At 48.4% G+C, this 27,950-nt stretch overlaps 2 protein-coding genes and 1 long non-coding RNA gene across 4 annotated transcripts in view; 1 reads left to right on the top strand and 2 right to left on the bottom strand.

The window, feature by feature from the left end:
- Window positions 1-596: 596 nt before the first annotated feature.
- CASP2 (caspase 2) lies at window positions 597-18,957 on the bottom strand. Of its 2 annotated transcripts, XM_061414982.1 has the most exons (11): window positions 18,768-18,957; window positions 15,200-15,350; window positions 14,738-14,905; window positions 14,496-14,577; window positions 13,829-13,923; window positions 13,373-13,549; window positions 7,398-7,526; window positions 7,158-7,248; window positions 3,249-3,398; window positions 2,996-3,105; window positions 597-2,849 (listed from the first exon to the last, which is right to left on the bottom strand). In XM_061414982.1, the coding sequence occupies exons 1-11, from the start codon at window positions 18,839-18,841 to the stop codon at window positions 2,718-2,720; spliced, it is 1,359 nt and encodes a 452-aa protein (XP_061270966.1). In that variant the 5' UTR covers window positions 18,842-18,957; the 3' UTR covers window positions 597-2,717. The 2 variants fall into 2 exon arrangements, with proteins under 2 accessions (XP_061270966.1, XP_061270967.1); XM_061414983.1 differs by lacking the exons at window positions 597-2,849; window positions 2,996-3,105; window positions 3,249-3,398 and adding an exon at window positions 7,010-7,074.
- A 115-nt stretch (window positions 18,958-19,072) lies between these two features.
- The window catches only part of LOC133246580 (uncharacterized), a 28,136-nt gene continuing 19,258 nt past the window's right edge, over window positions 19,073-27,950 (top strand). The window contains exons 1-4 of the long non-coding RNA XR_009736080.1: window positions 19,073-19,468; window positions 21,601-21,651; window positions 22,364-22,809; window positions 24,960-25,070. This is a non-coding gene — a long non-coding RNA (uncharacterized LOC133246580). The remainder of the gene's footprint in view (window positions 19,469-21,600; window positions 21,652-22,363; window positions 22,810-24,959; window positions 25,071-27,950) is intronic.
- On the bottom strand, window positions 21,405-22,787 carry TMEM139 (transmembrane protein 139). Its single transcript, XM_061414990.1, has 2 exons — window positions 22,492-22,787; window positions 21,405-22,278 (listed from the first exon to the last, which is right to left on the bottom strand). Exons 1-2 carry the CDS (start codon window positions 22,785-22,787, stop codon window positions 21,885-21,887), a joined length of 690 nt encoding a protein of 229 aa, XP_061270974.1. The 3' UTR covers window positions 21,405-21,884.

Below are 27,950 nucleotides of genomic sequence, written 5' to 3'. Positions count from 1 at the left end.
CTCCTCTAGGTTCATAGACAAGCTTCCCTCCCCCAGGGTCCTCATCAGCTATCCCACCACAAAGCTCCTACAGAACTTCCCCTCTCTAACCCTCTGTAGCCCACTTGCACATGTACACCTGCCTCTCCAGGTGCAGACATATCGCACCCGAGGATTCCCCAGGTTACACAGTCCACTGCCCGAGGATTCTCTTACCATCTACACCCAGCCAGGAAAACCTTCAATCCAAATTGGACCATGCGAGATGGGGAACTCTACGATCCTTGGCATCTCCTCCCATTCCAACTCAATGTGTTTCTCTAGCCTCCCTCTTGTCATCTAAATAATCCAGGACCGACGCTACTTGACTCTTCCATCTCTTGTGACCATGAGGAACCCCAGTGCAGGTAGCTGTGTTTGGGGCCGCCGCCTGTGGCCACAATGGAGGTGGGCCCGTCCCAAATGCGGACCTGGTGGCATTAAAAAGACCTTGCAGCCAAACAAGATGTGTCCCGCTCTGGGGGTGCCCTGTGAGGCGGTGGGAAAAAGCAGCTCTAAGAAGTCAAGGAAATAAGTGGGCTTCCCAACACGATTTCTCTACAGACATCAGGCACACATCGGTAATAAATATGAGCATTTATTTGGCACCAGATGGCAATACAAAATCCTGGCAGTGGGAACTGAAAGGTTCTATCACCTAAGTACTTCCAGATGACACTGAGCCAAGGGCAGGACTTGGCAACAAGTCTCCGAGCCCCCGGCTCACAGAACGAGTGTTTACTGAGCACCTGAACTACCAGAGCCTGGGCACTGCGCCCGGCACCACGGGAGACGCAGAGGAAGTCGCCCTGCACGTGACTTCCGCCCTCAGGAGCTAATAATACCAGTGGATGAAACAAAACACGTGTGAGGACATAGAGTACACACACTAAACTGGGCATTTTTACCAAAAGGGAGATTTCGTCAAAGGGTAGGATTCTGGCTAGGGTTGCTTCCTTTCTTCAGCAAACATTTACTGAAGACCTATGACGTGCCAGGCACTGGGTCCGTATTAGTGAACGAGAGAGACAGGGTTTCCACCCTCATGGAGTTTAAAGGGGAGATGCGAATGAACACGTGAAGCACGCACGCATATAATGAATGATTATACAGTGTGATAAGTGCAATGAGGAGATTAAACAGAAGACAGAAATAAAGTTAAAAACAACACTCTATTTTTAATAGAATGGCTTGGGAAGGCCTCCACAAAAAGGTGGCCTTTGAGCTCTGACTTGAAGGATAAAGAAGCCACCAGGGCCAAGAGTGGCGAGGGGTAGGACTCAGCGGACCCAGGAACAGTACCTGATGGTCTAGGCCAGGAAAGACCTCAGAATGTTTGAGAAACCCAGGACACCATTGAACTGTCGCTCACAGGGAAATCAGCACTTATGAGGCCCTACAGGCCAATGGAAGGAGTCTGGATTTGATTAGAGGTGTGACAGGAAACCAAAGGGTTCCAAGCAGGGGAGCGAGAGGATCAGATTTATACTTAAAAACAAATCTGTCATACAGAGATTAGATTGTCGTACGGCAAAAAAGGCCTTTAAGAATAGAAGGCTTCATGTAAGTGCATATAAAGGTGGCTTCTATGGTAAATAAATAACATATATAGAGCACTGACCTCCCTGAAATGGACAGTCACAATGGGAAGGGGAAATAACACATAAAATCCAGAAAGGATTTAATACGGAAGAAGAAAGCCGGAACAAAGTACTATACTACATCCTCAAGCAGCCAAACGATCCAATTAAGCTGTATTTTAGACGATTTCGTGGCTGCCGTAAACAGAATGAGACAAAGGTAAAGAGTGGAGAAACAGGAAGCAGAAAGATAAAGCCAGGAAGCTTTTCTAGGGGGGCACTTCACGGGAAGGAACACGAGGATAAGGTGGCAGACTGCCAAGCATGGGCAAGCACAGCACCCTTATCTCCTCCGCTGACACTCCCTGCAAGGCTCACTTCAGGAACAAAGCTCAGGGCACCCACAACCCATGAAAAGATCTTGGAAGCTTCCATGGGCAAAGATCAACAAGTTAACAGACACAAGGCATCCAAATTCTGACCTCTGCTGAAAGGCGGAATTCCCAGAGCCCCAAGGAGCCAAGAGCTGAGCTGAGAAGACAGTCCTTCCCGGGGGAGACCCTCTGGAATCGAAGGGGACAAACGCACAGGTCCGGGCCCGCCCACAGTAGCAGAGGGTGCTTGGCCTTTTGAAATCAAATGAAAACTGTCTGCATTGAACTGAAACTCCCACTTTGGGACAAATGGGGCTGGGACATGAAAGGAGAGACGGGAGGTGTGACCTCTGGGACATCTCAGCTCCTGGAACAAAAGCAATTACCAGGGTGCTTCCTCCAAGAGTGCTGGGGGCAGGAGCTGAACACAATCATCGAGGAAACCCACAAGATACTGCGTGCACAGTGTCATTCGCCAGGTCCCTCAACGGAGGCCACACGCTCCTGGCAACGAGTCCAGCCAGAGCCGGCTCTCCAGGAGAGGTGTGCACAGGAGGAGCTGGTGGTCCCAGGTCACCAGTGGAGACAGTAGGCGTGAGAAAGGAGCCTGGGGGAGTCCCAATCCCTGAGGGGAGGCACAGAAGCTGCGCATCCTGGAGAGAGAGGCTCTACCTCGCCTCCTGAGGCCCAGCGGCCTCCACGTGGCCTGGTGACGAGGTGGGATGCAGGGGGTGGGGGGCTGGCATCACGTGGGGGGGTGGCCCGGGAAGAGGTAGAGGTGGCGGCACAGGGTGCTACAGTACTCGGACATCTCCTTGCAGCGGTGGAACTCCGTGCCTGGGGCGTAGCCTTCTCGCTCCTTGATGAGCGCGTTCACCTGCCAAGGCAGAAACCCAGGGGCCAGGGTCTGAGAATTGGGTGTTTTCAGAATCCCAGCACAAGTGGAAGGGTGGTGGAAGACTGAAAACCAGTGCAAGGGGGCAGGAGGGTGGAACACTGCACGGCCGGGCAGAGCCCGCTCACCTTCACCAGCATGTCGGCCACGTGCATGTCACAGGCCCTCTCGGAGAACACCTGGGTGAGGGCCTCCACGTACCAGGAGCCCCGCTTGGTGTTGCGCATGGCAGCGGTCCCTGCAACCAGAGCAGCAGCGGGCGCCAACTGAAGGCCATGGGCACCCTCCCCAGCGGACGGACCTCCCCAACACCCGCCCTGGTCAGAGCCCTGAGTGACAGAGCCTGCCACCTCTGGAATCACTCCTTGGGACACACAATACCTCTGAGGCAGGCGTAGCCACAAATCATGTCTGAGCGGGTGGGCAGCCGCATCTTCAGCAGCTCCTCTCTGCTGGCATCGCTCTCCTCGCACTTGGGGGATCGGTCATGGTTCTTCCCGTCTTGCAGGTCGACCCCACGATCTGTTTCATCTGTAGAAAAGCAAATAAGAGTGGACAAAGACGTTATTTCCTCCCACCTCTCTTGGGCTTGTCACAGGTAAGCCCAAGTTCCCTGCAACTGGGACGGGAAGAGCCATTTCCAGCTGTTGCCTCCAACCTGTGGCTGATGAATTAATTAAAAAAAAAAAGGAAAACAAACACCATTACTCCTGCTCCTCTGCCAGTGTGCACTGATCAGGCAGAGATACGTGCCCACGCACACGCACGTATATGTGGTCTGAGCTTTGTCCACTCTGTGTAAGACAGGCAAAGTGCTCAATCAAACACTCCTTGTAAACAGAACGAAAAGCCATCTGCGTCCACGATTCACTCGTCCGATTATCAGTATACCTGGAAGTCAAAGTGCTCCTTACTGCAATACACGATAAAATACTGATACAGTTATACTACATAAAAAAGAGAAACCAGTTAATAAACCAAAAATATAATTACTACAAGTATGCTGTATGAAAACCACAACCACAATGTCTATGTTTTTGATAAACACATTATAAAACTAAGCATGATCAGCTGTTTCCATGGTGTTTTTGATATTTTTAAACCACTTATTATTAATTTCATAAGCCAAATTGTAGCTGGCACGCAAAATTTAAGAGACACTTAAAATTTGGATAATCAACTGTTTTCTCTTAACAATGTAAAAAGGACACTATTATCTTATTCAATTATTAGCAGTAGATCCTCAACATCCCCTGAGCACACGCCCAGCCTTCTGACCCCGGCCTTATCTAGCCCCAGACATGTTCCTTCTGACGCTGTTGCTTGGGAGTGGTAGGACAGCTTGTCAAGCCAGAGGTAACACAGTGTGTACACTTTCTTTTTCTTCACATCTCCTGCTCCAAGTAACACCTGAGAGAGCCTTAAAGGGGAGCGAAACTTGAAGGTCTGTGCAGAAAATGACCAAGATTCACTGATCTGACAAAAATTTACTGTGCAACTGCCATGTGCACTGTTTTTGTTTTAAGCCCAAGGGATACAGTGAAGAGAAAGTCCCCATCCTCATGGAGCTTACACTCCAGTTTAGGAGCCAGTCAACCAGGGCAGGGTCCTTTTTCGAGGCATCAGTTATGTTAACTGAGTACAGCAGAAGACACGTGAGCTCAGACTTTTAAAGGAAGGCTTACTGGTCATCCCTTGGAGGATTTGATTTTAGAGAAAAGATTCAGCTTAGCCCAGGAGGGCGCTATTTCCCTACCCAGGTCTGGTATTTGTATATAATCTCTGAACTCAGGAGAAAATGATTGTGAACATGTTACTTCACTTTGCCAGTGATGCCTCCTACAGGAAACAGGCCAAGCTGCATGCGTCCCTCAAGAGAAAGGAGACGCCTCTCCCGCCTTTGTGTCTCAGATCTATTGATCAACAAATGGCTCTTTTCTCACATCCCTGCATCTGTTTTCTGTATTATTGCTCCACTTTTTAGGCAGGCTAATTTCCATCCTAGACAGCATATTACAAAACAGAGACGTTACTTTGCCAACAAAGGTCCATCTACTCAAGGCTATGGTTTTTCCAGTGGTCATGTATGGATGTGAGAGTTGGACTATAAAGAAAGCTGAGTGCTGAAGAATTGATGCTTTTGAACTGTGGTGTTGAAGAAGATTCTTGAGAGTCCCTTGGACTACAAGAAGATCCAACCAGTCCATCCTAAAGGAGATCAGTCCTGGATGTTCATTGGAAGGACTGATGCTGAAGTTGAAACTCCAATACTTTGGCCACCTAGTGCAAAGAGCTGACTCATCTGAAAAGACCCTGATGCTGGGAGAGATTGAGGGCAGGAAGAGAAGGGGATAACAGAGGATGAGATGGTTCGATGGCATCACCAACTTGATGGACTTGAGTTTGAGCAAGCTCTAGGAGTTGGTGATGGACAGGGAGGCCTGGCGTGCTGCAGTCCATGGGGCCGCAGAGAGTCAGACACGACTGAGTAACTGAACTGAACTGAATTTCTATCTATTGAAGCCAATATTTATGATGTGCTACTAAGTGTCAGGCAGTGCCCTGGGCCTGTGGATACAGCAGGGACATAAAAGGAGGAAGTTCCTGCTCACACATACTCTTTTTCTCAGCACTGCTCCCTGTAATTATCCTAAAAAAAAAAATTATCCAATTGTTTCTTATTTGTGCTCCCAATAGCTCTGTACTATTATCTTCTGTGAAAGCCCAAAATCTCAGCTGTGACTACAGGTTTATGATCACTAGGACCTGTCTCATGTGGTCAGCCACATCTCACTACACGTGACTGACGCAGATGGAGAACCAGGCATACCTGTGGCTCAGCCCACTGTGGGGCAGGGGAAGGGGTGTCCTTTTGATCTTGGTGTGCTTGTCACACTGCACTCCTCCTCTTTCCCTGAAAGGCCCTAACTGCTGTTCCACTGCTGCTCTCTGCTATGCGTGCATGCTAGGTCACTTCAGTTGTGTCTGATTCTTTGTGATCCTATGGTCTGTACCCACCAGGCTCCTCTGTCCATGGGATTCTCCTGGCAAGAATACTGGAGTGAGTTGCTATGCCCTCCTCCAGGGGATCTTCCCCACCCAGGGACCGAACTCGTGTCTCCTGTGGCTCCTGCATTGCAGATGGATTATTTACCTCTCTCTACTATGTGTTAGTTGCTGAGTCATGTCCGACTCTTTGCAACCCCATGGACTGTAGCCTTCCAGGCTCCTCTGTCCATGGGATTCTCCAGGCAAGGATACTGGAGTGGGTTGCCATTTCCTTCTCCATGATTCTCTGCTATACCCATATAAAAAAATATATTATTTGAATCTTTGGACAAAAGGACCTTTAAATCAAACTGTAAGTCTCTTAAGGGAACAGACCATGTTATAACAGTCAGAGCTGGTATTCTGTGGATTTACCATGAGCCAGGCACTGACCCTAATACGAACCACTTTCATGTGAACCACTTCACTTAACCATCACAAGAACACGACCTTAGGACGTGTGATTACCTACATTTTATACGGAGGAAACTAAGGTGAAGGGACATGGAGTAACCGCTCTATAACTTCACATGACGAGTCAGTAGCAGAGGCAGAATCTGACTCCACATTTAGAGCTTTCAATCACCACTCTTTTCCTCTGAAATGAGACGCACACCCGCATGTCTTCTGAGCATAATCAGGGAGTCCTGGCTTGTCAAGGGATGAAAAGAGAGTGCATGCAAGAGGGATGGAGGAGCTCGCGAAGAGCAGGAGCCAAAGGTGACGTGGGGCCTCCACACTGCTCTCCCGAACGACACAGGAGGGGCCCGGAGAGGAGAGGAGGCGAGAATGGGGTGTGGGGGAGAAGAGGAGGAGGAGAAAGGGGGAGGAGAGGTGGAGAAAGAAAAAGAGGAAGAGGACCAAGTGAGAGGGTGAGGAAGCAGAGGCAGCTGGCAGACCCTGAACCAGAAAGAACGATGAGAAAAGTGCACCAGGGTTAATAAGCACAGGAAAAAAGGAAGCGTCCTCAGCAAAGAAGGCGAAGGCACTGGCCGAGAGCGTCCTGGGGGCGGACGCGGTGGCGCGCAGAGAGCTGACCACCTGAGAGCCAGGGGCGGCCCGAGTCCCAGCACACCCCATGCGTCGGGAGACACTTACAGAGCAAGAGAGGCGGTGGCAGCAGTGAACAGAAGGAGGTGCCCAAGGGATCCGCTAGCACCTGAGAGGAGCAAACAGGAAAGTGAGAGCGGGTGGAGGCTGCCCGGGGGCCACACCCAGGGGCCGGTCCGCCGGGGCACTCACCTCCACGGCAGGCCTGGATGAAGAACATTTTCGGTTTGTTCTGTAGGCTTGGGCAGTTGGCATTGTCAAAGAGCCGAAAAACCTCTTGTAGCTGTTGGAGAGAAATAAGGGAGAAGAGGAGGTTGGTGGTCAGTGGGACCCGAGTCCTGTAGACATAAACAGCGGCCGTCCCTGGAGAGACGGGCAGCGGGAGGTGGCGTGGCCCAGGCTCAGCAGCCGCGGCCACAGACCGGCACGCACCTGGAGCAGTTTGCCGTCCACGCCGTAGACGCCGCCCTCCACGCCGTGGGAGAGGAGCGCCACTATGCAGGAGTCAGTGACTCGGTGAACCGGGAGCTGGGCAAAATTCTGCAGTTTCTCTTGCATTTCCTAGGAGAAAGATGCCTTTCAGGGTTGCTCACTAGAGTCAGCACCTATACAAGCTTCCTTTTGGTGTCTGAAGCCCTAGGCTATTAGAAAATCAAACGCGTTCTCTACCAAGTCAGAAGCTAAGTAAACACAAGAAAACTACATGACTTTAGCTCAGTTGGTAAAGAATCTGCCTGCAGTGCAGGAGACCCGGGTTCAATCCCTGGGTTGGGAAGATCCGCTGGAAAAGGAAATGGCAACCCACTCCAGTATCCAGAGTAGCCTTGTAGGCTGCAGTCATGGCTGCAGTCCATTGGGTTGCAAAGAGTTGGGCACGACTGAGCAACTAACACTCACTTACTTAGACAAAACACTGAATATAATGATTCACAGGCTCATTATAAGCTCATGTGAAGAACTCCTGGAGTGAAGCCAAGTTATTAATGAAGCTAATCATGCAGATGCTAGTTAACTTTACCCACTCTTCAGGCATCAACCAGCTCTTGCTTCAGCGCATGTGCCCTTGTATGTTAATGGCACAAAGGGGACTGCCAGGTAAACTGTGAATGAGTAAGTAACACACTTACAAGAAAGTAACAGCCGTTAAGAACTGTTCTGTGATCACGGGCTCACAGGATCATGACAGCAGAGAACAGCAGTACTTCCATGCTGTTTTCTGTCTCAGAAATGAAGTTCCCAGAGATGATGATGATGTCTGTACAAAAATGCTTTTGCTCACAGAAGAACACACTCTATGGAGGACTCTGGACAGGGTCCTGACTACCTACATGAGCCAGTGGATCAGAGAGACCTAGGTTTAACCCCTGGGTTCATAAATTAGAACAGGTTCTAATATCCACTTTGTAAGAAGACAATTAAGAGTAAATTTTCTCCGAGTTTGTAAAGATTAAATGAAACACTGCATTGCTGCTGTTGTTTAGTGGCTAAGTCACGTCCAACTCTTCTGTGATCCCAAGGACTGTAACCCACCACGCTCCTCAGTCCATGGCATTTCTCAGGCAAGAACACTAGAATGGGTTGGCATTTCCTTCTCCAGGGGATCCTCCCAACCTAGGGATGGAACCCACGTTTCCTGCATTGGCAGGTGAGTTCTTTACCACTGAGCCACCAGGGAAGCCCTGAAATATTGCATAGAAAGGGCTTATCACTACGCCTGGCACATACTGCAAAGATCTGCCTTCATACTGTGCCATATTATTTTTCCAAAGAAACGCTGTAGTCCAGCTTAAGAATCTTTTTGATCTTGCACTAGACTGCCATATATGAGTAACACTCCACCTTAAGCATTTGCTCTATACAATGTAAAGTTATAATACATCTAATAGCATAATTATACCAATGTGATACAAATCGTTAAAATTATGTCTCCCTCTACAACTCAAAATGTCTAGATTGTCTCTGAGGTGAGCAGGGAGAAAATGAGTTCATTTTGCCATGAATTTGACCAAAATATAATGAAGAATGCGCTATAAAGCAGAGCAGTTTCAGAACACGTGTATCGAACAGCACCATACCCAGGTCCTACTTGTATTAACAGACTGCAGGGGCTCTCCAAGTGTGACCTCTCAAAGAGCAGCATCAGCCTCACCCGGGAATCTGCAGGAAATACAGTCTTTGCTCCCGGCAAGCTGAGCCTCCACAAGCCCTCCATGTGAGTCTGATGTACTAACGTGAGAACTTATCTGCTGTTTGGAACATATCTGTTTGCAGATAACTGAGATTTCATAAAAGACTTGAAAGTCTACAGTTTCACTGGAAATGGAGAAACTGGCTGTGTTGAAAGAGCATGTATACTTTCTGAGCAAACAGAACCCAACCATAATTCTGGAGATCTTAAGGTAATAAAAGATATCCAAAATTCATTCAATAATATATAATCTCCAGAGAACACATATAAGTTATGACTGCTCCTCTGGAGTTGACTATAACAGAATTTAACACCTAACAGTGGAAGCTAATTTTGCTCCAAGGGAATAAAAGTATAGGTTTGGCACTCAGGAGCATTTCGAACTTAACTGAGGTTATTTTATCAGTAAACAGAAGACAACAAAGTCCAAAGTAAGAATAGACAGGCTCTGTAACTGAATTTAAAAAGACTAAACCACTGAATAAATGGGGGTTAGTCATTTGGGGGAATTTTTCTGAAAGCAGCATAGCTTAAAATAGGATCTTGAGATCTATTTTTGATAAAATTACAGTGCTTCTATAAATAGCAGGGTTCTTCACACTTGTATGTGTTTTTGGCTGGGGGACACAGAAGAAGGGAATAAATAACCTGTGAACTCCCTGAAACTACACACAAAATTCTATGGGCAGCTGCATTTTCCAGAGATGACCCACAGCGCTTGTCACTACACTCTCAAAGCCATCTGTGACCAAATGCAAGCTATAAACCAATACCTGGCGAAAAGAAATCTGCCACTTTAAAGGGTATCTCATTGCCTAACATACAATAAACTATAATTCTAGAACTAGTAACCTCACGAGGTGGAAGCAACGAGAACAGACTCTGATGAAGAACGGAAGCACTGAACACCTCCATGGGCAGGGAAGATACCAGCATGCTTGTCAGCACCATCAGCGTAAGACAATTTAAGATTACACCATCTCAGATTTTTAAGTGACATTATCTCTAAAGCAAAAAAAAGGATAATACGGGGAGAAAAAGAGGATCTAAATTTTCTTGGTTCTGTCTCTGGCCTGCTGAGGACATTCGATCAGGAAGAGGTCACACCCACTGCCGTCATCTGGTTTCAATTGTGCCTGCAAGCCTGCCTGGCCACTGTCAGAAACTGGCCCTGCAACTGTCCCGTTCTGCACCTCCAGAGCTGCTGAGGCCCAGATACGTGGGGAGGGCGATACCCTCAAGGTTCAATCCTAGCCCTCTGGCTCCTTCTCGAAGATCACAGGCTCTCATTACTTAAGTCTTTTTCCTACACAAGTAGCTCCCAAATTCACGTCTTTGGTCCTGACGTCCTCAGAGGCTCTCAACTCCTTACGTTTTCCTCCTCCTTCAGTCACAAAGCACTGACGGTACAATCATGCCATTACACTAGTTTTCACATGTGTTCCTTTCCTTTTGGTCCGCTATCCTGTTCAGAACCCCTGCCATCTCATCACAGCATGTGGGGTCTCAGCTCCCCAGCCAGGGATCGAACCTGCACCCCGTGCGTTGGAAGCATGAAGTCTTAACCACTGGACTGCCAGGGAAGCCCTCTACCTCATTCTTTACAATGGTGTCATATTAATCTTTCTGAATCATCACTGTGAATGCATCACCTTTCTATTCAAAAACTACTAATGACGTTGGAGTGTCAGCACAAGGAAGTCCAGTTCCTTTGGCAAGACGTTCAAGGCCCTGGGCATTCTGGTCCCTTGATCTCCAATCTTGTTTTTGGCATTCCTGGGCCCCAGACACTTGGTTCACCACCAGGTCCTGAACATCACACACAGCTCTAACCAGTATGCTGTGCCCCCTGTGTAGGACCCCTTCACCCCTCCTCTCTCCTCAGCAGCTTCCACCCTCCAAGGACAGCTGAAATCTCACAACCTCCTGACCACATCTACCCAGGTGGTAGTTTCTTCCTCTTCACTACTGCAGAAGACACTGTCTCTAATCTTTTCTTGTCTCAGGAACATTAGGGGACGTGCTTTTTTTTTTTTTTTTTAACTGAAATCAAGACTCTCATCTAACTGAGGTGCCTTGAATTCAAGGTTCACATTTTAAAAAATCTCTGAGAGCTCACATAGTTCCCCATTATAAAGGGTCTCAAAATTTAGGGTGAAAGTCGCTCAGTCGTGTCCAGCTCTTTGGACCCCATGGGCTATATATATATAGTCCATGGAATTCTCCAGGCCAGAATACTGGAGTGGGTAGCCTTTCCCTTCTCCAGGGGATCTTTCTAACCCAGGGATCAAACCCAGGTCACCCGCATTGCAGGCGGATTCTTTACCAGCTAAGCCACAGGGAAGCCCGAGAATACTGGAGTGGGTAGCCTATCCCTTCTCCAGGGGATCTTCCTGACCCAGGAATTGAACCAAGGTCCTACACTAAAGGCAGATTCTTCACCTACTGAGCTATCAGGGAATCTCTGGCAGTTCACATAGTTCCCCATTATAAGGGGCTCAAAATTGAACTCTGCTGCAATTCAAGTCATGGAACAATGTAATCAGAGAATCAGAACCCAACAGGTCCTTGAATCTGTATCAGGGAATGAGATCTGTGAAGTGGGCTCATAGGCCCATCATGTCACCAAGAAGCAGGAGCCCACAGCTGACATGGTGATTAGGGATGTATCTTTTAACTATCAGGCACATAAAATCCTTTATCAGCTGCATAAAATTTGGAAAACAAAGAGTAAATCCCTAGTAAAAGGAATGATTAGACCAAAGCCACTGAAGAAATGTAAACAGCATTCATTTTGTTAAATGACCTTCTGATAGGACTCCCTCTGAAAGAATTCCTGTCGTCCCACCCTTACTCCAAGCCCAGGAGACTCTCAGGAAAGTACCTGATGATCAAAGAACCTGTTCTAGCCATGGCTTTGAAGCAAGGGTGAGTTTACTCCTTTGCAGGAGCTGCTATCACTGAGAAGCTGGCAACAGCATGTAAAGGACAACATTCAGCTATAAACCACTGAAATTGGCCTTACCCGAAGTTCAGCAGATACATAATCTATTTCATAGAAGTAAGACAACTGAGAAACAGAAATGAAATCCACAGACAACGCTGAAGACAGACAGGGACTACCCTACCTCAACAGATCAAAGACAATCTCCTAGAAACCTTAATTTTACCATGGATATTCCCAAGTTTAGGAGAGTACTGTTTTCCTGGAATCAAATGGAAGAATTAGTATCGATTTACCAATGGACTATTTTCAGTTTCAAAACAGAACTCCCTAAAGGTAAAAAAGTCAGTGGTACAGCCAATAATTGAGGCTAACGGAGACTAACTGATCACAAAAATGCTGATGACCTGCAGGAATCTAGTTCAAAAGTTATCTACCCGAAGATCTGTCTTGTGGTCACACAACTTATAACAGGTCATGTTAATTCATGAAAGAGCAACAAAACAGTATTTTACAAGCACAATTCTAGCAAACTTTTACCGGCCAACGTCATCGTGAGAACAATAGCTGGAACCCTAAGCAGCAGTATCAATCAAGAAGTCACTGTCCTGTGTACTCCTGACTTATATGTACCTTTCCTTGGTTGGCTGGGTGCATATTGGTGTCTCCTCACCTCCTGAGTGCTTGGGAAACAAGTTGCTTAGCTGGGAGAACCCGATCCTGGACCATTCTTACTCAGGGAGCACAGCCACCCGGGGAGGTCAACACTGCAGCAGCCGGCTGGCCCCAGATCTTTCTCTCTCTCCTTTTAAAACTTCAGGTATTTATTCTGGCTGTGCTGGGTCTTCCTGGGAGGGCTTTTCTCTAATTTAGGAGAGCGGGGGGCTACTCTCTTGTTGTGAAACACAGGCTCCAGGGCCCTCGGGCTCAGTGGCTGTGGCTCCCAGGCTCTAGAGCACAGGCTCTGAAGTTGTGGTGCGTGGGCTTAGTTGCTCTGAGACACATGGGATCTTCCCAGATGAGGGATCGGACTCATGTCTCCTGCATTGGCAGGCGGACTCTTTACCACTGGGCCAACAGGGAAGTCCCTGTTTTCTTTTTTTAAAAACTAGACTGCAAGGTAGGAGACACAATACAATAAGTAAAAAGTAGGGAGAGAGAATAACTCTAGTAAAGCCCAGCCCGCCTGGCATAGGAGCACGGACATGTCTGGCCCCCACGTGTCACCAGCTCTCTGATGCATACATCAGCATGCCCTACACCTCAGGTACCTACCTGAGCGGTCTGGTCAAGAAGAACGTGAACTTTGTAGCCCAAGAGCTTGAAGAGGGTGACGAGAGTGCTGTGGTCCACATCCCCTCCAGAGCGGAACTCCAGGTCTTTCTCTCCAGTGAAGTGTACGTTGCTCAGCACCAGTGCCAGGCCGCGGGGCCGAGACTGCAACCGGTAGGCCTGGGGAGGGGCACCCGATGAGACCGTCAGCCTCGTGAGGACAGAAACTATGCCTCCCCTTCCAAAATGAGACATTTCAAGAAAACTAAGACGTCACATTCTTCTTCGTAGTCCCACCAGGTCAAAATATAGAAATGCCCACAAAAGACAGTCAACAGGCAATGCTTTTAGGACTAACAAGGCAAGAAAGAAATGATGTACACACAAGCTAGCTACGTTCAGATGAGGAAGGGGATCTCATTTCCCAGTGCCTTTCCTCTTGCCATTTCCAAGACTCACCAGGTGGTGGTGTGTTTGATAAAACTCAGGCGTGCAGGGCTTCACCTGAAGGCAGGGAGGACCATCTCCGTGGTCTAGGGAGTGCTCCACTGCATCTGTGGCACACAAACCAGAAAAACTAGCTTATAGTCTACTCGGCAATCTTAGTATCTTCATATAACTTCAGGTACCCTTTGGTCTCGCTCACTCCCCTGGTTCGTAAGCACTACAGAGACAGAGATCCTGTTTGCTTTTGCTCATTACAGGATCCTCTGCACTTGACCTGCCTATAGTAGTAGGTGCTCAACCCAAAGAATGACTGAATGGGGTATGGGGTATCTGATAAAAGTCTTATTCTAATCAGTACGCTATCACTGTGAAGTAACTCAGCTGTATACAAACACACACCAATCACGTGAAGGAATCTTTGGCCCTTGTTGCTCCAAGGGCCAATCACCATTAAAAAAATCATCTGTGATGGAAGGAAAACAGGTCCAACCTACACCCCACCTAAACTGTCCTGCTGGTTCCTAACAAATGCACTGACGAAAGTGTGCCAGTTATAAACAAAAATAGGTATCACACTGGGCAAAGTCAGATACCAGTCAAGGAAACGGAAGTCAATCTGCAACAGGGGACTGGTTGGGGCGGAGTTGGGGTTGTGCTATTTTACATCATCAGTTCTTACCTGGAGACAGGTGGAGCCGCTTGTGGCGGGTACAGGACTCACACACCGGGAAAGGGAGACTCAGGTCATAGTCACAGCTCAACTGTAAGAAAGCAGGACCCACCAAGCCAGGCTCAGGGGAGCTGGTTCAGATCAAGTAACACAGAACCCTAGTCCCCCACCCCAACCCATCCCCACTGTCTGAAAGATGCCCTTCCCACCAAACTAGCCTTTCTCAACACACACAGCCTAGGGCTCCATACCGGCGGGACTACAGGCTGAAGACCAGACAGGGTTCTGAGCAGCAGCTCCTCCAGGTGACTCTGCTTGGTCTCCCTCAGGGCCACACAGAAGGCATCAAAGGCCTGGGGGCCTCTCTTGGGCAGCAAGTTGAGGAGTTCCACGTTCTGGCCGAAACTGCCAGTCTTGGCCTACAAGGATAAAACATGACGTCACCTTTACTCACCCAACTGTAATCCTATTTCTCTAGGCGAGCTTCCCACTAACATCATCATCCGTCTCAAGAACTCCTTTTCACAGAGAGAAATGGATGTGTGAACTCCTTTCCGTTACTCGTGGATTCTGTCTGTTCTGTCAAATGCTTGAGGGCAGAAACGCATTTTCGCTGCCTTAGGGAAGCATGACATGCTTCCATGCTGTATCATGCTCTGTTCTTGCTCTGACCACCCATGTATTTCCTTGGCTTTCCTCTTTTCCCTCAATACCTGAATGTGCTCTCTCATTTCCAAGGTGATAATGTCCTTCTCTAGGAGGTGTTCCAACAGTTCGCTCAGCAGCAGCTCTTTGGCCAACACCACTCGGTTCTTTTTGAGAGCTTCCTGATGGTCAGGATGCATGCCACACCCTCTCAACATCCTGCAGATAAAAGGCGGACAGAAAAGCCGTCAATACAAGATCTGGCACAGAGGAGTGGGGTGCAAGAGGCGTTGGTAGGAAAAGCATAAAGAACAGGGCTTCCAATAACTAAGACATACTTTACTCAATCTGCTTAAGATCACAGAAGTATTGTTATTAGGCAGTAACACATTGATTATAAGCAAATGATATACAATCCTTTACAGAGGACGTTCAGCTGAGATCATCTTCTGTGTTCTAACTAGAATAACAAATGTCTATCGTGACAAAAATCACACACACACAAGTACACATCTTCACAATAAGGAATACTCCTGACAGACCAGTTTTAATTAAGGGGTACTTCAGAAAACATTTCACATTACTTATCTAAGTTGCTGACAGTGACTGACTTTAAAATAATGCTCTGTGAGAAATAAAAATAATTTAATACAATGGCAAAAACTCAACAGACAACTTTAACAACAAATGAATCACACACACACACCCCTTCTCAAGCCTGTATTGCCCTGTGTGCTGTGCTTATCTGCTTCAGTCGTGTCCGACTCTTTGTAACCCTAAGGACTGTACCCCGCCAAGCTCCTCTGTCCACGGGAGTCTCTACGCAATAACACTGCAGAGGGTTGCCGTGCCCTCCTCCTCCAGGGGATCTTCCCGACCCAGGGATTGAACCCATGTCTCTTACATCTCCTGCATTGGCAGGCAGGTTCTTTACCACGAGCGCCACCTAGGAAGCCCACTTCTACCAACTAAAACTATGGTTTTTTAAAACTGTTAGCTCCTGTGACAAAATGACACCAGAAATGACCAGAATCCTGTAAGAACCGCATTAAGTAGAAAGTCTGACAGTGACAGCAGATAAATGTCAACGACAGCAACAATCAACGTAACCTGAAATCACTTATAGGGTTAATCCCTGTAAAGGCTAAATTATTTTGGTAATTTAGTTTATGAGGGATGCCTTCACTTAAAGGACTCCTTCATTTTGCTATGCATTTGGAAAGAGATCTGCTTCTGTTGATGAACTAAAAGAATCATATTTCCAATATATACCATCTATATGCCTGCTGCTGCTAAGTCACTTCAGTCGTGTCCAACTCTGTGTGACCCCATAGACGGCAGCCCACCAGGCTCCCCCATCCCTGGGATTCTCCAGGCAAGAACACTGGAGTGGGATGCCATTTCCCTCTCCAGTGCATGAAAGTGAAAAGTGAAAGTGAAGTCGCTCAGTAGTGTCTGACTCTTAGCGACCCCATGCACTTGCCAGCCTGCTCAGTTTCCAAATACATAACAACACTGAGGATCTGATGGCAGTAAGAAAGGTAACAGCTTCAGTTTGCAACGTAAAAATCTATTTTAAAATGCATCCTGATTTCAAAGATGTTAAAATGTGTTTGTGTGGGGGTTGAGGGTGAGTGAAGTGAAGTCTCTCAGTCGTGTCCAACTCTTTGGGACCCATGGACTGTAGCCTACCAGGCTCCTCCATCCATCCATGGGATTTTCCAGGCAAGAGTACTGGAGTGAGGGGGACATACATTTCAGAATCAGTGAAATACCATGCATTTGTAGAATGTCCGTGGTTTAATTCTAGAATGGAGGAGGGAAAAGCAGCTTTGGAAGAGCTTCTGAGGCACAAGAAATCCAAAGGCAGAGGAACCAGCCAGTAAAACACTCCCAGAGTTGTGTTGTTTAGTCATTGTGTCCAACTCTTTTGTGACCCATCGACTGTAGCTGCTGGGCTCCTCTGTCCATGGGATTTCCCAGGCAAGAATACTGGAGTGGGCTGCCATTTCCTTCTCCAGGGCCCAGGGTTACAGCTAGCCAACTTTCATTGATTTGGGGTTTTGAGGCAGTGATGTTTGAAACTCCGCTTTAACTTCTTGTTTCTATCGTAATACTCCTATTACCCCATATATTCATTAAAAACCTGCTACAACAATACAATCTAGAGAGAAATCAGAATCATTAAGAATCACCTTGGCACCTGCCAATGCAGGAAACACGGTTCGATTCCTGGTCCTGGTAGATTCCACGTGCAGCAGAGCTACTAAGCCTGTATACCAAAACTACTTCGCATGTGCTTTAGAGCCCAGGAGCCACAACTACTGAAGTCAGCGCACCCTAAAGCCCGTGCTCCTCAACAAGAGAGAGTACTACAATGACAAGTCCAGCAACTAGAGAAAGCCCCAAGGCAGCAACGAATCAGCATGGCCATAAGTATATAAATACTTAAAAAAAAAAAAAAAAAAGAATCACCTTGGAACACACACCAAAGCAGACATGCATGAACTCTGATAAAAATAAATGTTAATAGGTCAGTCGCAAGATAACATCGCAGCTGGATACTGGGTATTTCCTCAGGATACATACCAATGGTGGGGCAGTTTACTCAACTTTTTTCTCTTAATTTACTAGTATTTTCTCCTTGAAACTTTATCCTCCCTCGGTTTCCATGCCACCATTCTCTCCAGTTTCCCTCTCTCCCTACTAGGTCCCTATTTTCCTTCACAGGATCTTTGGTCTGCCCTTAAACGTTGACAATCCCTCTCAAAGTCTCTCCCCATTCCCTCTCATTCACACAATTCACTAATCGACACTTGGTTCTTAACTCCAAAGTTCTGGACTTTAATTTTCCATCAGTAACTCATTAGGATTTAATTTGAAGCACCATCCATTCTCCACACACCTGCTCCTTCCAGTCTTTCCATATCTTGGGCAGTTTCAAACATGGACTTTTCAGAAGTAACCACAACCACTTAGAACTTTGAGACACATCTGGAAAGAGAGGAGGCAGTGGAGAAAACGGACGCAAAGCCGAGTCTTAAAAGTCCTGATTCTGTGTCCTTCTGCAGGTCTGGTTCGAAAGCCCTCAGTTAATCTTCTGGGTCTGCCATGAAAGGATTTACCTAGGGCAGAGACCGAGGCACACTCACCTCCTTGTCTCAAAGTACTCAAATCCCAACACCTCTGTGGAATGCTTTGAAAATCTGGTCATTACACCCAATGCAGTACAGATCATGATTTATTTGACCTAAAACAAATGCACACCAGGCAGAGGTCTGCAGGTCTCACAGGTGTTTAAGAGAGCAGTTTAGTTCCTAAAAAGGGAGCCAAGAAACAGAAAAGATAAAGAATCATTTAAGAGAAGCCGAGATTTGGCGAGGCTGAAAAGAGCTCCTCTGGTTCAGAGCCCCGTGCGTTGGAAGTAATGGAGGCTGGGGAGTCTGTGCACGAGGCGGACAAGGCCCAGAAGAGATTCACCCGCCTGCGCTCCCCTCGGTCATTGCTTCCCTGGCTGGAAGCGCGGATATAGCTGCTTCCAGGGGCTCCGAGGTGACGAGGCGCCAGGACCACACGCCAGAAATCTGCGTTCCTCCCCTCGGACCCACTAAGGACCCCCGGACTCTCCCCACTCACCTGCGCCCCCTATCAGCGGCCATCTGCTCCTTTGGCTGGAGGGGGTACTGGAAGCCCGCGCTCGGCGCCGCCATTTCCCACTTTTCCCGGGCTGTGCGCGCACCCCCAACAGCCCAAACAAACCCCGAGCCGGGTCCCCAGCATCCCTCCCCCGTCTTTCTGCGCGCAACGCGCCTGCGCACTGCCTCCTCTAGCTCCGCCCCCCGCCCCCCCACGCGAGGCCAGCCCCGCAGGAGCGGCCGCCGCAGCGCGCGCAGGCGCAGAACCCGCACGGTGGGCGCGCTGACCAATAGGGCGAGCGAGCGCGCTAGGCGGAAGGGGAAGCGAGGGGGCCGCCCTACCCTACATGGCCATCCGATTGGTCGACGGTTCCCGCGGAAATCACAGCTCCCTCCCCCGCACCGCCCACTTCTCCTCACCCGCCTATTGCGAGAACTCTGTGGAGATGGGTGTGGACGGACATCTCAATTTATTGAACTGTCGGGACCAGGGTAGGGAGGACAACGAAAGCACTACAAGGTGCTGGACAGATTCCCTGCGCAAAGACTGAGAAGAGTGGGTCAGCGATGGTGGAGCAGCTCCCTCGGGCTCAAACCTGTGTTACATGCTTAGACCGTGATTACGGAGAAGCTGGCGTTCTGTTTGGATCTGAGGAAGCCGGTCAGGGAGCCTGGGGTAAAGCCCAGCGTCACAGCGCAGGGGTGAGGCTGACGCAATCGGAGACAGCGTTCAAGTGGCTCCAGTGCCTCATTTAATAGATGATTTATGGAGGATCCTTAGATAATCGAATTCCTTGGTGGCCCAGACGGTAAAAGCGTCTGCCTACAATGCGGGAGACCTGGGTTCAATCCCTGGGTCAGGAAGATCCTCTGGAGAAGGAAATGGCAACCCACTCCAGTACTCTTGCCTGGAAAATCCTATGGGCGGAGAAGCCTGGTAGGCTACAGTCCATGGGGTCACAAAGAGTCGGACACGATTGAGTGACGTAACTTTCACTTTCTTTCTTAGATATTCCACCAACTGTCTCCAAGAACGTGGGGTGGATCATCATATCCAGACATCCTGAAAATCACAAGTGCCACCCCCTGGGGCAGTTTAACTCGCTGCTTCCCCATCAGATGGGGACTCTGCATTGGGAACTGCTCTCCAGCCGCCCCCCGCCCCCCACCCCCGCCATAGCTCAGTTGTTAAAGAATCCGCCTGCAATGCAGGAGACCGGGGTTTGATTCCTGGGTCAGGAAGATCCACTGGAGAAGGGATAGGATACTCACTCCAGTATTCTTGGGCTTCTCTTGTGGCTCAGCTGGTAAACAATCTGCTACAGTGTGGAAGACCTGGGTTCAGTCCCTTGGTTGGGAAGATCCCCTGTAGAAGGGAAAGGCTACCCACTCCAGTATTCTGGCCTGGAGAATTCCATGGACTGTATGGTCCATGGGGTCGCAGACCCTCACACGACTGAGCGACTTTAACTTTCACTCCAGCCCCCCAGTCCCACCGCGCAGGAACTGCTCCCTTTCTAGAACAGGGACCGTCCCAGTTGCAATTCCCTCTGCTCCTCTACTACTGGTACACTCAGCCCGCCCTGTCTGCAGACACAAGTGGTCCCCCGTTCTGTATACAGGAAGTCCACCCCCTCACCATCCATTGACCAAGCGGGGAACTGAGATGCTTGGGTGAACTGGCTTCTGTTGCCTTGTACTGAAAATACAAACTGAGGTAGATGAACCTAGAGCCTGTTACAGAGTGAAGTAAATCAGAAAGAGAAAAACAAATACTGTATATTAATGCATGTTTGTGCACGTAAGTAGTTTCAGTTGTGTCTGACTCTGCAACTCTGTGGACTGTAGCCTGCCAGGATCCCGTCCATGGGATTCTCCAGCCAAGAATACCGCAGTGGCTTGTTATGCCTTCCTCCAGGGGAATCTTCCCGACCCAGAGATTGAACCTGCATCTCTTGTGTCTTCCTTCATTGGCAGGCAGGTTCTTTATCACTAGTGCCACCTGGGAAGCCCATACTAATGTACGTATATACACATAATCTAGAAAAATGGTACTAATGGACGTATTTGTAGGGCAGGAACAGAGACAGATGTAGAGAATGAATTTGTGAGCAGCACAGCAGGGGAAGGAGAGGATGGGATGAACTGAGAAAGTAGCACTGAAATACATACATTATCTTGTGTAAAGTAAACAGCTAGTGGGAAGTTGCTATGTGGTGCTCTGTGACAACCTAGAGGGGTGGGATGGAGGCTCAAGACAGAAGGGATATATCTATGCTTGAATGGCAGCCCACTCCAGTGTTCTTGCCTGAAGAATCCCAGGGACAGGGGAGCCTGGTGGGCTGCGGTCTCTGGGGTCACACAGAGTCGGACACGACTGAAGTGACGCAGCAGCAGCAGCAGGACTAATTCACGTTGTATGGCAGAAACCAACACAACATTGTTAAGCAATTATCTTCAAACTTTTTTTTTTTAAATCATATATATACTGACCTTCTCCCCCTACCTCTTTGGAGCAGTTTCTCAGAACTATTTGAAATGCTATCTCCGGGGCTATACGCCTCATTTTGTCTCAAATAAAACAACTCAAAAAAGAGAAAGAAAAAAGAAAAGAGGCAATGAAATCTGAAGAGCAAAGTTCAAGACTTTGTGTCATTTACTAGCAGAGTGCTCCTGTGCAAATTACCAATATTTTTTCTTCTGACCATTAGGGTCCTCATTTCACAAATGAGGGCAATAACACCTCATTTTTGTGATCTAATAGAGCCAAAGCACCTGGAATGTCAGAGCATCAGAATGTTACTCAGATATTGTTTCTTTTCTTTTTTCCCTAGATTCTCTGGATCACCTCCTCATGTCGCTCTCAGTCTAACTCTGGATATGGGGTAGGTTGCTAAATATTGCCTCAAGACTCAAATTTTACCGCCTGCATCTTTGGGATGGGCCACCTCAAAACCGGGCAGGGCTCACCACAGCCCGACTCCACTCTAGGTCAAAGTTTGCATTTGTGATGTCCAGGTGGGGACACAGTTCCTGACACATGACAGGCACTGGGAAGCGATGGTCCAACGAATGAGTGGGTCTGGTGCCGAAAGATCATATATCCTCGGAAAGTTCTTTAGGGGGGTGTCCAGTTGTTTCCATAGAAAACATCATCATCAGAGTGATCACAGCTGACTTCATAGGCAGGGGGTGGAGTCAGAGGTTCCAATCTGGGGGGCGTCCACAAGGTCTGCAAATCAGGAACAGTGGATGCAGCCCGTGACCACCGAAGCCGAAGGCTGACTGGAGGTCTTCTAAGACTTCCTGAGGTCACAGACCCCTCTGAGCCCACTCGCCTGTCCAGTCTGGCTCTCCTGGGCTCCTCTGGATGGTTAGGCTGTCCCTCCTCAAGTCCTGAGGGGATTACAATGCTGCTGTAAGAGGGTGGTTGGTCCAACTCTTGGGGATGGGGCTGCGGGTCCATCACTGTGGCTTCGACATAGGTTGGCACCTCAAAGGCTTCATTGTCCCTGAGTGGGGTGGGGTGGGGGAGGAAATAAGGAAATTAGTGGCTTCCTAAAAGGAGCCTTTTTCCCCTTTTCTGTCTTCTACCAGCAAAAGACCCCTCCACTCCCTGCTACCAGTGACCAGGGAAAGCAGAATCTGTATGCCTGGAGGCCAGAAGTACAAAGGAAGAATGGGTCCACGTGTACTCTTGCAGTCCTGCCCACCCCTCAACTCACCGTGCATTGCTGGAGGCCTCTGGGCTCTCGGTCTGCACTGATCGAGACCCCCATTCCAAAAAACAGGCCAGGAGGCAGCCCAACAAAAAGAAGCCACCCAAGCTGAGAAAGAAATAAGCCACAGGGGTGATGTCCGGCCGTATCCCCAGCAAAGCCAGCCCCAGGAGGAAGGAGGTGCAGCACAGGAAGAGAAGCGGCTTCTCCAGTTTCCCCCACAGCTGGCCTGGCACCATGGCCCCTCCCCAGGCTCCTGCAAAAAGACACACAGCTGTTGTGTCCAAACTAGCAGTTGGCATCACGGCTGGGTCAGATTTCAAAGTAAGCCTATCAGACACCTCTGTCTGGCTTTGTTCTTTCCATCTCAAATCAAAATAAATGGCCCAAAGAAATGATCTGCAGGGTCCCCCCACCCCCAGCTCTGGAGTTTTCTCTAGGATCACCTAGGAGTATGATCCTGGGGTATCAATATATGTGGAACAGCCAGGAATCCAGCCCAGGAGTTCTGACTCCCAGCCCCTGTGTAAGTGTATTTGCTGTGCCATGACCTCTAGTTCCTTCCTTTTTCTTTCTTCCCTGTGACCTCTCTTCCAGCTCCACATTTCTATGCCTTCCAGGTCCCAGTAGTGGACAGGCCCTGCCTGGGGCCTCTCCGTGCTCCGGCATCTCAGGAATCCAGGTGATGGGCAGGCCACATCCCTTACTTTTGCTGGCTCTAAATCTCCCCCACTCCCCACCTCCCCAGTCCCAAGCCCTCCGTCTGACCTCAGCCTTACCTTATTTGACACCGCCCCCCCCCACCCGCCCCACCCCGCCATCTTCCCATTTCCTCCAGTCAGCCCATGCTCCAGTCGGAGGGAGAAAAGTGTACACAGACACAGGACACAACTGCCTGAGAGTCTTACAGACCAGGGTCTTGAGCAAGGGACTTCGGCCCGCTAATTCTTGACCTCTCCCTCTCCCACGTCTGTCAGGGTCCACCACCCTCTATGGGCCCTAACTCGGTAAACTCAGACTTCAAGTGTCCTGCCTGAAGTTATTACCGAAGGGGCTCCGAGGCTGGTGAGAAGAAGCCTTTTCTTTGCTCTGCAACACAGCAGCAACCCCCAGGCAGCCTGTCAGGAGTCCCCTGAACTCTGCACAGGAAGGAGTCACAGGTTCTAGAAAGGAGCCAGACGCCCTCCTTACACCCCAGCCCCAAAGGCACGACCCTCCCACCCTCTTACCTGTGCTAGGACCTCCACACCTGTCTCAGCGCACTTGGCAGTAAGTAGGTTGGGACAGGGGGAGGAGGAGGGAGGAGGAGACAGGGCGGAGCCCACTGGTTCCACCCACTTTTGTGCCCAGATCCCTACATTCCTGCGCAGGCTTCCTCCTTCCTTTCTGCTCAAGGCTGAACTCCTACTTTTGCCCCACCTGGAATTTTTCTGACTCTTAGTTACTCTATCCCCAACCCCCACAGAGCCCTAGAGAGAGTACTCCCCAGCCTCACCCCCAGTGATCTTTGTACTTTGGATCAGAGTTAAATTCATCTTTCTTTCTCCCTTCTTCTCTTGGCACTTGGTATTCCCAGCAGTTTGCATTATATTTAGCTAATAATGTTTTGTGCCTGGGAGCAAGATGTTAAGCTGGGCCCTGCGGGGCTCCTGGGCACAGAGGTCTTTTTGTTCCTTATTTCTTAGAGTCAAAACTCCAGCCTCCATGACCTTCTCTGAGTTCCAAAGAGCAGAACAGTTGCTAATCGAGGAAGGAACAGTCAGGAAACCACCTGAGGCAATATTAAAGGGACCAGAGAGGCTCAAGGTTAGGAGCCCCAACCACCTAAGACCCTGAATACAACCTCACCCTTTTGAAACTTTGCAGAAGAAAGAATGCAAGACTTACTGCCTAGACCCTTATCACACACCCTTGCCCAACTATATAACCTCTCCCTACTTACCCCTGAGTGGGGCACATTTCCTGAGACCCCACTGTTTCTTTGTGGCCAGCCATTCTTTCTTTCTTCTCCATAACTGTCTCCGTATTTATGTTTGGCATTGGTGCACAGAGAGCCAAGATTTTGGCAACAAGCAGAGCAGAGACCGTGGTTTATTTAATCTCCGTGTATCACATAGTGCTTTGCACACTGATGTGTCCTGCTTCCCCTACCAAAGTATCATTTCTATAAATTCCTTGTTTTCTGCAGACCTGTAAGATGTGTTCATATGTATGCTGCTTTGCTCAGTTAACTTGTTTTTTGTTTTAAATTTTAATACTATAAATTTTATTGAGGATGATGGGATAGTACTTTATGTGCTGTGTAAGTATGTGCATGCTCAGTCGTGTCTGACTCTGCGGCCCCATGGACTGTAGCCCCCCAAGTTCCTCCGTCCATGGGTATTCTCCAGGCAAGAATACTGGAGTGCATTGCCACTTCCTCCCCCAGGGATTTTCCCAACCCAGGGAGCTGACTGGTGTGTCCTTCATTGCAGGCAGATTCTTTACCCCTGAGCTGTTGAGGAAGCCCCTACTTTGTTACCAAGTCCAAGCTCACTCTGTGCATTGCACAACAGACCAATGAATCCGGAAGACAAGATGTTGAGGTAAGGAATATGACTTTATTTGGAAAGCTGGCTTACCGAGACAATGGCAGACTACCTTCCCTAAGTTTCAAAGGGCAGTTTCAAAGAGTTTCTAATTAGGGAAGTAAAGGAATATAGAAACAAAGGAAGAGCAGTCAAGAAACAATAGTTCCATGATTAAGCAGAGTCCTGGTTCCTCCTCAAGGGATGTAGTAACGATATATCTGAGACTTTTTATTGAAACTAAGGCCCCCACCTAGGTGGAGGATGGTTACTTTAAACCAAGCACAAGTTTGGTCACCTAATGCGAAGAGTCAACTCATTGGAAAAGACCCTGATGCTGGGAAAGATTGAGGGCAGGAGGAAAAGGGGATCGCAGAGGATGAGGTGGTTGGGTGGCATCACTGACTCAATGAACATGAGTTTGAGCAAGCTCTGGGAGACAGTGAAGGATAGGGAAGCCTGGCGTGCTGCAGTCCATGGGGTCGCAAAGAGTTCGACACTACTGAGCGACTGAACAACAACAAAGATTGAAGACAAAAGGTGAAGGGGGCTGAAGAGGATGAGACAGTTAGATGAGCATCACTGACTCAGTGGACGTGAATTTAAGGAAACTCAGGGAGATAGTGCAGAAGACCCTGGCTTGCTGCAGTCTGAGAGGGTAACAGATAGAAAGGCCAGACATCCCCAAGCAGCAGGAGGAAATAAACTGAAAGTGGCAGACGTTTTTTTTCCTTCTCTACACAAAATTAGAAGAGGCTTCTTTTAATTGTGTTGCTAACAACTGGTTCTGCCTTGAGCTAACCAATGTGTTTTTCTTATGGAAATGTTTTTCTTAAGCTATGGTAATGAAATTATGTATTTGCTTTGGAATCTACTTTTCTTCAGAATGGTTCCGCCTAAGACTAACCTTCACTTCGTGGGAAATAGATGGGGAAACGGGAAACAGTGTCAGACTTTATTTTTTTGGGCTCCAAAATCACTGCAGGTGGTGATTGCAGCCACGAAATTAAAAGATGCTTACTCCTTGGAAGAAAAGTTATGACCAACCTAGATAGCATATTCAAAAGCAGAGACATTACTTTGCCAACAAAGGTCCGTATGGTCAAGGCTATGGTTTTTCCAGTGGTCATGTATGGATGTGAGAGTTGGACTGTGAAGACAGCTGAGCACCGAAGAATTGATGCTTTTGAACTGTGGTGTTGGAGAAGACTCTGGAGAGTCCCTTGGACTGCAAGGAGATCCAACCAGTCCATTCTAAAGGAGATCAGCTCTGGCTGTTCTTTGGAAGGAATGATGCTAAAGCTGAAACTCCAGTACTTTGGCCACCTCAAGCGAAGAACTGACTCATTTGAAAAGACCCTGATGCTGGGAAAGGTTGAAGGCGGGAGGAGACGGGGACGACAGAGGATGAGATGGTTGGATGACATCACTGACTCGAAAAACATGAGTTTGAGTGAACTTCAAGAGTTTGTGATGGACAGGGAAGCGTGGCGTGCTGCAGTCATGGGGTCGCCAAGAGTCGGACACGACTGAGCAGCTGAACTGAACTGAAGACTAACCTTGTTTTCTTTTCTCAAACCGTGGGCTGATAATGGCTCAACAAACCAGTATTCATGTCAATTGTTTTATGGCCAGGATGACACACCTTGTGCCATTCTATCTCAAAAATGCATATTGTAGGAGACAGGACTGGTGAAACTCCTGCAGCCTTGAAGTGTCTCTCTTATCTGATTAAGAGCTTGCTAACAGACAGAAAACACCTTGCTAAAAACTAGCAAGGGGGCATTCTTTCTGCTCCCTTCTGATGTCTATGTTAGAAATTTTCTCTATCTCTCTTATACTTTAATAAAATTCTGTTACACAAAAAGCTCCCGTGGTCAAGCCTGGTCTTTGGCCCTGGACAAATCCTCTCCTCTGGAGGTCACAAATCCCAGCATAGCACACGGCTCGCAGCAGCAACCTTAAAGTCCATGGGGTTGCAAAGAGTTGAACATGACTTAGGGACTGAACAACAAAAATGAAATCAAAAGATTAGACAATTGTAATTGTAGGTTTGCAGAAGAGAAATAGCTAAAAGATTGGTAAATAGCTCTAGGGTTTTTCTGGTGGCTCAGTGGTAAAGAATCTGCGTATCAATGCAGGAGACACGGGTTCGATCCCTGAAAGGAGAAGATATCCTGGAGAAGGAAGTGGCAACCCACTCCAGTATTCTTGCCTGGAAAATCTCGTGGACAGAGGAGCCTGTAATGCTACAGTCCATGGGGTCTCAGACAGTCTGAAACATGTACAGTACAGACTTGTGTACTGATCAACAATGACAACAAAATTCCTGGAGCACTGCCCTGTTACCTCACCACCAACCAATTAGAAGGAAGTCACACACCCTACAAAATTCACCGCTTATTTTGCCTTTAAAAACTCTTTCCCCAAACCATCAAAAGACCATTGGGTCTTTTGACTATGGGCCGCCCACTCTCTTTGCATGGCCCTTGTAATAAACCTTTCTCTGTCCCAGTTTCCCACGTTGCAGTTTGTCTGGCCTCACCGTGGGTCAGGCAAATGAACCAGTGTTGGGCAACACTTCCACCGCGAGTGTCTCAAGGTGAGTGATCAGTTTCAACCATCTCTGAATCTCTGAATCTAACACAGTTCCTGACACACGGTAGGTGCTCACTGAGCACAGTTGAACGTTCTTGTTAGAAGGCTACTGATCCAGCTGGCCTTGCCACAGCCTGGAAATCTGGGATCCATTCTTTTCTGTTTGGGATCTGGTGGTAAGTCTGGGTGGGGCAGGTACTGGGAGGCGCAGAGTGGCTGGAGGACTACTTTGCTCTGGAGGCAAGGTTGGACTCTGAGCCTTCAGAGTATTGATTGTGGACCAACCAGAGGAGTAGCAGT

This window comes from Bos javanicus, chromosome 4 (assembly GCF_032452875.1).
Source record: "Bos javanicus breed banteng chromosome 4, ARS-OSU_banteng_1.0, whole genome shotgun sequence".
Taxonomy (NCBI): domain Eukaryota; kingdom Metazoa; phylum Chordata; class Mammalia; order Artiodactyla; family Bovidae; genus Bos; species Bos javanicus.
Note: the sequence above shows the minus strand (reverse complement) of the source record. Positions and strands in the feature narration are given on the sequence as shown.